Source organism: Coregonus clupeaformis, chromosome 19, assembly GCF_020615455.1.
Source record: "Coregonus clupeaformis isolate EN_2021a chromosome 19, ASM2061545v1, whole genome shotgun sequence".
Classification (NCBI taxonomy): Eukaryota; Metazoa; Chordata; class Actinopteri; order Salmoniformes; family Salmonidae; genus Coregonus; species Coregonus clupeaformis.
In genome coordinates this window covers 47,773,839-47,786,208 of record NC_059210.1, presented here as the reverse complement: position 1 = coordinate 47,786,208, position 12,370 = coordinate 47,773,839, and the positions used below count along the sequence as shown (strand labels likewise).

Here is a 12,370-nt window from a genome sequence, read left to right as displayed (position 1 = left end):
CACCTGCGCCTCTACCCACTGTAGCACTGGCTGTAGGTCTGTGTCCCGTCCCTGCTGCTGCCCCCATTCAGCCACGTCGACAGTCTGCAGCTCACAGCAGACAGGCCCGCTCGCCCGACACACTGTGGCACAGACCCCCCTCCTCTGCACACAGCTCTCTCTCCCGTCCCTCTCTCCGTTCACAGTGGCGGCAGCCGTCTGCAGTACAGGGCCGACGGGACATGGCGTCGGCGTTGGAGTGGCGTGCCCCTGCCCTGTGCACCACCGTGAAGTCATACGGCTGAAGCTCCTCCAACCAGCGTGCCACCTGCCCCTCTGGCTCTCTGAAATACATGAGCCACTGGAGAGCAGAGTGGTCAGTCCTTACAGTAAAGGGCAGACCACCCAGGTAGTACTTGAAGTGTTTGACGGAAGCCACAACAGCCAAGAGCTCCCGCCGGGTGACACAGTAGCGGCGCTCATGTTTGTCAAATGTTTTGCTGAAGTACGCCACCGCTCTCTCCCCTCTGGCCCCACCTGGGCCAGCACCACCCATGCCCACATTGCTCGCGTCTGTGTCCAGGATAAAGGGCAATGTGAGGTCAGGGGGCGAGCACGGGGGCCTCGATCAGTGCACGTTTGAGGGTGTTGAACGCCTCCTCACACTCCACTGTCCAAGTGAAAGCCTTGTCCTTCGGCAGCAGGCGGTTCAGTGGAGCAGCAACGCTTGAGAAGCCCCGTACAAACCTCCTGTAGTACGAGGCCAGGCCCAGGAAGCTCTTCAGCTGACGCTGGTCGGTGGGGGGTGGGCCAGTCTCTGACAGCCGCTACCTTGTCCTCCATGGTGCTGATCCCCTCCTTCCCCACTCGGTGGCCCAAGAAGGACACCTCTCTCCTCATGAAGTGGCACTTCTCGGGGTGGAGCTTCAGACCTGCGGCAGCCACCCTCTCCAGCACACACCGTAGCGCCCCCAGGGCTGACTGGAAGGAGCTGCCATGGGCCAGGATATCATCGAGGTATACCAGACACTGCTGTCGGGGGATGCCATCCAGCACCCTGTCCATCAAACGCTCAAAAGTAGCTGGAGCGTTGCACAGGCCAAAGCACAGGACCTTGAACTGCCAGTGTCCTCTGTTAGTGGAGAACGCAGTTTTGGCTCTGGCCTCTGGGGAGAGGGGCACCTGCCAGTAGCCACTGCGGAGGTCTAGTAAGGAGAACCAGGAGGACCCCCTAACCAGGTCCAGCGACTCATCGATACGTGGTATGGGGTATGAGTCCTTCCTGGTTACCTCATTCAGCCGCCTGTAGTCCGCACAGAACCTCAGCTTGCCCCCCTTCTTCGGAACCATGACGACTGGCGCCGCCCAGGGGCTGTCTGAGGGCTCAATGAAGTCTGCCCGCTGCATCTCCAACACAGCCTTGTCTGCCGCCTCCTGGCGTGCCAGCGGGATACGGCGGGGACGCATCTTGATAGGTCGAGCATCACCTGTGTCGATCTCATGCTGCACCAGATGAGTCTGACCCACCCTCTTCCTCACTCAGCGCAAAGCTGTCTCTGAATTCAAACAGCAACTGCCTCAACCGTTCCTGCTGCTCGGGGTCAAGACCAACACAGTTCCTCCCCATATCTCCCTCACTGCAGACAGTGTTCTCTCCCCTCCCATCTGGGGTAGCTGGGCTGGGGGCGTGGCCCGGCTCACAGAGGGCTGTGTCGTGGAGGTAGCTGGGGGAATGTAACACAACGCCCCGTAGGTGACAGGGGAGCTGGGGAAAAGTCACACCCAGATGTGGGGGGAGGGGGCAGCCATGAGTCTCTGCTGCTTTAACTGTTGGAGTAAAGGGTTTGTTGGGTTGAGTGAATGTGACATTAGGGGCCATGGTGACCTCCGGCCCTCCCTGGAAGCTCAGTGTGCCCCTATTTAGGTCTAACTGGCAGCCTGTGCTCCTAAGAAAGTCCAACCCCAGGATACAAGGGTCCTGCACAGCCGCCACCCACACAGGATGACGCACAGTCCTGCCCCCTACTGTCAGAGTCATTATTCCCTTCCCTTTCATGGGTGCCAGCTCACCTGTGACTGTGCGGAGCTGCACAGTTGTAGGCTCACACTGAGTCCAGCCTGGCACAATATCTGGCCTCACCAGGGTTACTGTGGACCCAGTGTCCACCAGGGCGGGAGCAGGGCACCCCTCCACAGTGACAGGGACATGACAAAAGTCCCCAACACAGGTCCGGCCCACCACAACAACAGGCTCCATCCGCTTGCCCTCGTCTGCTTCTGGGGGAAGTGGAGCCTTGCTTCCCCGTCTGTGCCGGTGGGCTCCTCCTGAAGAAGATGGTGGTTGGGATAGAAAGCCAGGGGTCCGCACTACCCGGTCTATGCGGACCCCGAGCCGTTTCCCTGAGCTCTGGGGGACATGGGGCAATCTCGGCGCAGATGGCCTGGCTGGCCACAACCCCAGCAGACCCTGGGACCAGGGCGTGTGTTTCGTGCCGCCTGTAGCGACACAGCACGAATGAGTTCTGTCATTTCAGCCACCCATGCAGGCTTTTCCAGCTCCGGGCTGCTCTGCCCCCCAGCTCGCACAGAGGGTCTGTCTCCCTGCACCCCCACCAAAGCCCCAGCTGAAGCCCCAGCCCACACCAGCTCCCTCTCCAAAGCCATCTCCAAGGCTACCTGCAATGACTCAGGATGAGCCAGCTGGGTCTGTGCGCAGCTCCGTAGGAGAGAGCGCCTGTATGAACTGGTCCCGTGCTAGCTCGCTCTGCACGGAGGGGGCATGTGAGCATATGCCCGCCGAGAGAGGCTCTCAATGTCATTAGCTAGCACCCGTAGAGGCTCTCCAGGCTGCCTGCGTCTATTACTCAGTTCGGAGCGCAGTAGCCCGGGCTGTACACACTGTCCATAGCGCCTCCTCAGTGCTCCCACTAAAGCACCATAATCACGTCTGTCCTCGGGGCTAATCAATATCAAACAGGCCAGAGCTTCATCCGTGAGGCATAAAGCTAAAATGAGCTAACAGTTCAAACTGAGCATGAAAAGCTTCCCAATCCGCCTTACCGGAATACTTCGGGGTCTTAACGGATACGGACGCAGCCGGGAACTGGGCGCCGCCATGTTTGTTTACATCCTGAGCCCCAGATTCCTCGTCCCGCCGCGTCGACGTCACCCCCTTCGGTCCGCCCACCAGAATCCGCGCGAAACACAGTCGACGAAGCACTCATGCCCGCTTCAGCCGCCATCACTCTAACGTCCTCCCTCAAGCGGCCTCTGGGCTCCGATGCCCTGGTGATCTCCTCAGCCAGAACCCCCCGACGTCCATGCACACGCACCTCCTTGGCCATAATCGTCCCCTACCTCCACCTTCACTTTCGGATTCCCTCGAAGCATCTTCAACCCCCGTTCTCACCTACGGTAGCTAGCCACAGAAGTCAGCTAGCTAGCTGGCTAACCTTTATCAACGTTTTTACTTCTGACACCAATGTAATGACCTGACTAGATCATAAAAGAACAACTGTCCAGACAGAGGATTGAGTTTACGAATGGACGGTTTATTAAACCAACTTTACACAGGCTACTGTTTGGCCGTAGCCCACGCCAAATAAATGAAAGATAACCCACAAGCCAATCGTGACCTTCTCTTGTGAAGCCCAGACGTAAAGAGAGAGAACAAAGGCTAAACCTGGTCTTAACTTCCAATGCTCCATCCCCCTGCCCAACCCCCCTCCACGCCACTCCGCCAACCGCCAGGATGCCCGGCATCAGAACATTCCAGGCATTCCCGTGATTGGCAGATAGCAGGTTGATTGACATGTCGGACCCCGCGAACACTGGGTACTGGTAGGTACAACACAACCATCTACTAGCCTAACACATAACACACAGCTGTCTGTGCGGGTCGCTACAATATTTACAGACAGTATTTAGCTCCAACCAACAAGACATCGGGATTTTGGCACTTACATTTAGCTGCACGCACAATAAAACATCAGAAAGAAAATCATTTTTTCTAAGGAGGTAGAATAAGCAGGAGAGAAAAACCCAGTTGTCATCAGAATGTAAACTACAGACTGCCTGAGGCCCTGTCTGGTCGGGTATTACCGTAGGTCCTGGGGGGAAAGGCTGCTGATTGGCGAATACAATTAGGATGATTGGCGTGACGCTTTTTCAATAACAAAACTAAAAGAAAGTTGGGGTATTGGAAAGGAGATGAGCTGGCCGTTTTTACAATGGATATAAATGTCAATGGAAAGAAGCTATAACAAATTAAAAGGGAATGTTAGCTGTCATTTCAGAGTTTGATTTGACTGGGTTAGCTTTTGTTAGCTGTTGATTTCTAAAATCCCCATTAAGCTACACTCTGGGGTAGCCTAGGGATAGAACCCTCAAGGTTATTTGCCTTCACTGGGTAGGCTATATAGCCTACTGTGTATAGAACATTTCGTCCAAAGAACCAAAAGGTTCTATATAGAACCCCAAAGAACCCTTTTTTTCTAAGAGTGTAAGGATAATGAGGCGCAATGGGGTGTTGTGCTCCCCATTTAGCAGGAGATTGCGGTTTTGATTGGGTTGTGTGCGCCCTGAAAAACACAGTCCGCCTGGCCTTGCTGCTATTCCAGTTTCAACTGTTCTGCCTGCGGTTATGGAACCCCTACCTGTCCCAGACCTGCTGTTTTCAACTCTTAATGATCGGCTATGAAAAGTCAACTGAGATTTATTCCTGATTATTATTTGACCATGCTTGTCACTTATGAACATTTTTGAACATCTTGGCATGGTTCTGTTATAATCTCCACCCGGCACAGCCAGAAGAGGACTGGCCACCCCTCATAGCCTGGTTCCTCTCTAGGTTTCTTCCTAGGCTTTCGCCTTTCTAGGGAGTTTTTCCTAGCCACCGTGCTTCTACACCTGCATTACTAGCTGTTTGGGGTTTTAGGCTGGGTTTCTGTACAGCACTTCGAGATATTAGCTGATGTAAGAAGGGCTATATAAAATAAAATTGATTGATTGATTGATATACAAGTAGTCTACAACCCCAGGTTTTATTTAGATTGATCGCAATCGGCCAATAAGAATGGTTGACCCGCTGCATTGTCTTCCTGACTTTCCCTGAGCCATATTTCAAAGTGATTATAGGCCTACCCCTTTGAGGAAAGTGTATAGTAGGCTATACACTCTCCCTCCCTCCCACCCAATCCGCTCCAGGCCCTCTGGGTTGGGCGAAGAGAGAGAGCATGAAAAAGAAACAATGCAGTGCATGAAACGTAATATTAATTTCCCGGTTCTCTATGCAGACAAAGCGCAAGGCAAGTTGCACGTCTTTAAATGGTTATTGAGCGCTCACACAGCTGTGCAGTTCTCCCTTGTGTGCCAGAACAACTCGGTAAAATGTCAGACTAGGCCTTTGAATAGAACCACAGAAGAAGTCAAATTTGATTTGATTTGAAATAGCCTATGAGTCAGGTGTGTCTACATAATAATCCAATAAAATAGCCTATTATTTGTGAGCATGCCTGTCATGCCTAAGCTACCTACTATTTGAGAAAGCTGATTTAACTGTGTCCACACAATAATGCAACAACACCACACAATGTTATATAAATAGAGTTATCTTTATTCATAAAAAAATGTTTACACAAAATATATCTGTTAAAGTCGGAGTCATAGGAGTCTACGAAAAACGGAGAGCAAGTGCATACATTGATAAAGGTCTCCATCCCACGTAAACCCCTTCAACCTTTCACGGGAAGCTGTAGAGGTCTATTGCTGACCAATGGCTTGACACAGACATACTTGCCAATTTAACTATCCAGTGGTCCGGTCATGGCTATCTCATGCGCTCTCACGGTCAGCAAAGTGGCAGTGTTCATTATTGCAGAACTTTTGTTTTGTTTATCTCAATTAACAAAAATAAGTATTTATAGGCTATTGAACAACTAAGAATTTCAATTTCAGACAATGTGCACCAAAGTTCATTTTAGATTGCGCTTAATCTTCGATAAAATCTTCCCAGCAGATGCAGGCAGTTAAAATAAGGAGTCTTGCTCTCATGTGAAACTGCTATCGACAGCAAAGTCCTTGGGAGCCACAACCGTGCACTTCTGCTGGGCTACTGTGCAGTCCCCACAGCTGCTGTTTCATTATCTAATTGCCCGTATTCAAACTCATCGATAAAGACATAATTCCACGCGTCACCCAAGTGAAGTCATTCGTCCTTCGACGCTTTGTCCATGCGTGCGCGAACAGTCTCTCTACCCTGTTGTTCCAAGGGGAACCCAAGCGCCGTTCGACTCCCTTCTCTCTTGTAGCATAGCAACGGTAACTCTGAGTTACTTTCCTCTCTCATTGCTTTGTACCTGCAAACGCTGCCTGGCGAGCGGAGAGAGAGAGAAAGTCGGTGCCAAGAGTGTGTTCACGGGTGTCTCGCCTGCAGAGTGAATCGAATAACTTGTCATTCTTTTCAACTTTGAGTCTCTTTTGATTGAATAAGCCCCTGTCTATACATGGGTGCTGTTGGATGGTAACGACAATTAGGCTACCTGCGTGTGTCTCAGTATCTGTCGAACCAGGTGGTAAAGTCCAGCAGCTCCTGCTCCTCGGAGCTCAGGGGCTCATAGCTCCCCTCATCGGAGGAACAGGTGGAGTGGGGTGACTCCGGCTCCGCCGAGTAGCTGTTGGAGATGGTAGGGGAAGGCACCCCGCACTGGAAGGCGGCAGACACGGCATCATGCTCGTCTAGTAGCTGCTGCAGGGCTCGGATATATTCCACGGCGGACCGCAGCGTCTCCACTTTGCTCATCTTCTTGTTGGCTGCCCCGTTGGGCACGTGCTGACGCAGGGTCTGGAAGCCCATGTTGACTTGTTTGACCCGGTTCCTCTCGCGCTCGTTCCGCCGGGCCACGGCCACGGGCAGCTGCTGGGGGATGGAGTAGCCGAGTCCGTTAAAGCTGAGCCGCCGCTTGCAGCGCAGGAGCTCCGGGGAGCTGGAGCGCTGTCTTTTCAGCACCGTGGTCTTGCTTTGGTAGCCGGCTGCAGTTGTGTCGTTAGGGAGAGCGCACTCCTGGGCTGGGGCGTGCAGGGTAATGGTGGTGCGCCTCTCCATCAGTCCAAATGTGTATGCGTTCTGCGCCATTTGCGTGGTGGTGATGGTGGTAGTCTCCATGTTGGTCGGTGGTGAGACAGGGCTACTGACAGATGTGGGTTGCAACAGCGCAGCCTCACAGACAGACACTCAGTGGAAGAAGAGATTACAAAAATAGACAGAGGTTGTCAGTGCACTGCTCTCGTGTCCTTCGCGTGGGAGCCGTGTGACTATAGCTGGAGCGCGCTGTGGCTATTTGGTGTCCAAGTCTTTCTTGACTGCGCTTGCTTACTTCAAGAGCCGATCTGACCCAAACTTTGGCAGCACTCCTCTTTTTCAACACGCGCCCCACACACCCCACCCTTTGGAGACGCACGCTTCCCCGCGAGGCCCCGCCCGCCGCTGTGTGATTCATCTGCTAGCCGACTCCGCAAGCCAGGCGCGTGGCTCCGGGAGCTCAATAAACAATCCAGAGCTTTCACTGCGCCAGGAGCACGCGCTGGGCTCATTTACATTCCAATGTCTCCAACTTGAAAGCCCATTGGTGGATTCAAACGGCCTGCAACCCGGAGAAAATAAAGAAATAGAGATAAATAAATAAAAATTAAATAGGAGAGAATGAAGAAAAGGGAATGGTTTGGTTCTTTGAAATGCCTTTTGAATTTGACAATATACCCCTGGCAAGTCTTCAAATTATCAGTCTTCCCCCACTCCACCCTTCTCCTCTCACTCTTTAAAATCCCAAATACCAAGGACGCTCTCTCCGGTATCCAGGTTACAGCCTTAGAGAGGAAAATAAATGGCAAGCGTGTCTCTGTATAGAATAATTGGCCATTATAGAACTAGCATAGAAACACGATTAATTTATTGTAAACATAATGTTTATGACGTGTGGGTATGTCTGCAAAGGGCATATCGCTGCCGTGCGTAATGACCCCCTAAAACTAGTGCTCTACAGGTGCATATTGTCTGCATAGAGATCCAAGCATCTACTGCCTGGCTATATTGGCAGCTGATGTCTGTGCCATTCCAAAACTCAAATGCAAGCCCCAAATGTCATACGTAAAAAGTGTGTTCGCAAACATGGATTTTAGTGTTTAGGATAATATGTTATAGCCTAAATAAGCCTATTCAATGATTCAGTTATTACGCACATTGGAAGTATTAATACATATACAACTTCAGGTACCACACTGAACTTTGTGTTCTCGTTATAGGCGAGTTTCAACGTGGTTGATGGATTGTCTTTTTCAGCACCACATTCGATTGGACAGCACGTTGCAGTAACAGTCCTTGTGTTATTTATGGTCAAATGGCTGCACAAGCCTAATCCTCCACAGAAAGTGTAAATAGGACAATATGCAGAATTGGATTCAAGTGGATTATTTCTCATGCTTTCATATGTTCATGGAATGCAACATTTTGTACTTTAGCGCGCTGATAACTCGCAACATTTCCTGCTCTTACAAAAAAAGTTTATGCACTGAGATTTTTTCAACAAATAGTCTCAAATTGAAATCTATAGTTTCTCCGGTTCTCTGTGTCATGTGTTGTTAACTCATAGTACTTTCAACGAGACATCTCGAATATCTTGTCAAGTCGCTTTCGCGAATGAATAAAAATGAACACGTAGTGACCTCTGGCGATGAAAATAAACAACCACGCAGTACAATCCTATTATATTTCCCTAGACTTTCAGTCAGTAGAGAGCAGCAGTGGATAAAGTTCAAGATTGGGGCTATGGTTTCTCAAAGGAACCGTATTTGTATAGGCCACTTGCCTATTATGCTTTTGATTATTATATTGTCTCTGAGTTAAAATAATGCACCCACAAGAACCCAATAGGCTACTATGGGATCGATTTATTAGGTGATGACAGGGAATAGGGATGGGGTGTTTACATCAGCTGTGCTTCATATTTGTTTCCATAGTGCAGTAGGCCTATATCGAAACAATATCAGAAACTATAACCTACAGTTAGTTGTGTTGGTCTATTATGATTGGCAGGTCAGAACTGGTCAAACCTGTACCTGGTAGAATGATTACTTTTATACTATTCCAGGTATTCCTTAAAGAGGTAGGGTTTCAAGTGTCTCCGGAAGGTGGTCAGTGACTCCGCTGTCCTGGCGTCGTGGGGGAGCTTGTTCCACCATTGGGGTGTCAGAGCAGCAAATAGCTTTGACTGGGCTGAGCGGGAACTGTGCTTCCGTAGAGGTAGGTCAGAGGTGGATGAACGCAGTGCCCTCGTTTGGGTGTAGGGTCTGATCAGAGCCTGAAGGTAAGGAGGTGCCGTTCCCCTCACAGCTCCGTAGGCAAGCACCATGGTCTTGTAGTAGATGCAAGCCTCGACTGGAAGCCAGTGGAGTGTGCGGAGGAGTGGGGTGACATGAGAGAACTTGGGAAGGTCGAACACCAGACGGGCTGCAGCGTTCTGGATAATACAGGAGCATTGGGGGATCTCTAATCAGAACTTTCTCTCTTAATTGTCTGCTCAACAATACTCCACTCAGTGCTGCAAAATGCTGAATAATTTAGATATACTGGAACTGGTAAACTGAAAGAGTGGCCCCAATCCAGTGCCCAAACTGTCTTACCGGTATTCATGCATTTGTCATGCATTTCTTTGTGGCAATAGACTGACTTCCTGGTATGACAAATGCTAATCACAAGCTAAAGCAAGAGGACAATTTCAACTAAGAGATTTTCCTAAACATTTCTGAAATAATCCTTTGACTCTAACACACACTTGAGTAAACCTCTATCCACACTTCTCCTTTCTCCACCAAAGACCTGTGCAACACAGCAACAGGTCCCCTGTTACAGGAGGGTTCGCAGTTCCGGAGCGACCCACTAGGTGTCATCCTCCGACAACCTTAGGCACCTCCTCACTCACAGTCTGGACTAATCATTCGATTATTGGTGTCACCTGTGTCTACCTGTTCACCTGTGTATTTATGCCCTCACTTCCCTGTGTTCCCTTGCTCTGTTTTCTCTGCTAGTTCTCAATGCCAAACAGTACTAATCAGTGTCTGATCGCAAGACGTATGTGCAGGTACTTGAGAAGTGTTCTCCCTGTTTCATTTTTTTTTTCAGTCATAGTTAGTATTTCGTATGTTTGCTGTCAGCCAGTTTTTGGAGATCAATTTGCTCCTCCTTTATTTTTGTGTGACAAGTCCATTATTTTGTATCCTGGTTTTGCGACCACCAGTAAAGATTCTTGTTTCACCATCTCTGCCTGCTGCCTACTGTCTATCCTGCACCGCACCTGGGTCACACCTCACACCAAACCTTACAGTCCCCTTCATTATAACCCCTTGACATCTGTGTGTGTGTGTTCATGCGTATGTGGGCGTGTGTGAGTGTGTGTGTGTGAATAGGGATGTGAAAACCGCACTATACCGTCTGGATGAGTGAGCTACATCCTTCCCCAGTGTCAATCCAAGGGGCCTACACATGACCACAGAGCCACAGGGGCCTGCTTCTACAAAGAGACACACTTCCAATGAGCAGGAAAAGGGAAGTGTTCAGCTAGAGTGAGTATTGCTTCCCCATTCCTGAGACTGACATGGTGGAGCATACTGTATAGGTTTAAGACTGAATTTAGTCCATCTACCACAGGTAAACCAGAATGTGAAGCCTTGGTTAGGCTCACTGAGGCAGTGAAAATAGCTTTAAGGTGATGGTGGAATTAGAATAGGTCAGACTATGCAAAACAGAGGCTCCCCTGAGATGAGAGAGTACTAGACTTCTGCAGTGCTTGTATTGATAGAGACTAAAATAGTAATAGACAGTGATATGACTTTCGGTTTTTCACCCCTGTGTGGTACCAATGCTTCCTACTCATGACCTGTGGGTGGGAGGTCAGATGAATCTAGAATAAGGAGGAAATATGTTTATACAGTGCATTCGGAAAGTATTCAGACCCCTTCCCTGTTTCTACATTTTGTTACGTTACAGCCTTATTCTAAAATGGATTAAATATTTTTCCTTATCAATCTACACACAATACCCCATAATGACGAAGAGAAAACAGGTTTTTAGAATGTTTTGCTTATTTTATTAAAAATAAAAAACAGAAATACCTTATTTACATAAGTATTCAGACCCTATGCTATGAGACTCGAAGTTGAGCTCAGGTGCATCCTGTTTCCATTGATCATCCCTGAGATGTTTCTACAATTTGATTGGAGTCCACCTGTGGTAAATTCAATTGATTGAACATGATTTGGAAAGGCACACAGCTGTCTATATAAGGTCCCACAGTTGACAGTGCATGTCAGAGCAAAAACAAAGCCATGAGGTCGAAGGAATTGTCTGCAGAGCTACGAGACAGGATTGTGTCGAGGCACAGATCTGGGGAAGGGTACTAAAAAAGTTCTGCAGCATTGAAGGTCCCCAAGAACACAGTGGCCTCCATCATTCTTAAATGGAAGAAGATTGGAACCACCAAGACTCTTCCTAGAGCTGGCCGCCCGGCCAAACTGAGCAATCGGGGAGAAGGGCCTAAGTCAGGGAGGTGACCAAGAACCCGATGGTCACTCTCACAGAGCTCCAGAGTTTCTCTGTGGAGATGGGAGAACCTTCCAGAAGGACAACCATCTCTGCAGCACTCCACCAATCAGGCTTCTATGGTAGAGTGGCCAGACTGAAGCTACTCCTCAGTAAAAGGCACATGACTGTCCGCTTGGAGTTTGCCAAAAGGCACCTAAAGGACTCTCAGACCATGAGAAACAAGATTCTCTGGTCTGATGAAACCAAAATGGAACTCTTTGGCCTGAATGCCAAGCGTCACATCTGAAGGAAACCTGGCACCATCCCTATGGTGAAGCATGGCGGCGGCAGCATCAAGCTGTGGGGTTGTTTTTCAGCGGCAGGGACTGGGAGACTAATCAGGATCGAGGGAAAGATGAACAGAGCAATGTACAGAGAGATCCTTGATGAAAACCTGCTCCAGAGCGCTCAGGACTGGGGCGAAGGTTCACATTCCAACAGGACAACGAACCTAAGCACACAGCCAAGACAACGCAGGAGTGGCTTCGGGACAAGTCTCTGAATGTCATTGAGTGGCCCAGCCAGAGCCTGGACTTGAACCCGATCGAACATCTCTGGGGAGACCTGAAAATAGCTGTGCAGCGAAGCTCGCCATCCAACCTGACAGAGCTTGAGAGGATCTGCAGAGAAGAATGGGAGAAACTCCCCAAATACATGTGTGCCAAGTTGTAGTGTCATATCCAGGAAGAGTCAAGGCTGTAATCGCTGCCAAAGGTGCTTCAACAAAGTACTGAGTAAAGAGTCTGAATACTTATGTAA

General features: G+C 49.7%; 1 protein-coding gene across 1 annotated transcript; it reads right to left on the bottom strand.

Annotated features, from left to right (window-relative positions):
* Positions 1-5,596: 5,596 nt before the first annotated feature.
* LOC121531416 (achaete-scute homolog 1b-like) lies at positions 5,597-7,419 on the bottom strand. The gene has a single exon (XM_041836658.2). The coding sequence runs from the start codon at positions 7,139-7,141 to the stop codon at positions 6,530-6,532; it is 612 nt and encodes a 203-aa protein (XP_041692592.1). The 5' UTR covers positions 7,142-7,419; the 3' UTR covers positions 5,597-6,529.
* Positions 7,420-12,370: the final 4,951 nt, after the last annotated feature.

Coding starts and splice junctions, on each gene's coding strand:
- LOC121531416 (XM_041836658.2), bottom strand. CDS start 7,141: ATGGAGACTACCACCATCACCACCACGCAAATGGCGCAGAACGCATAC.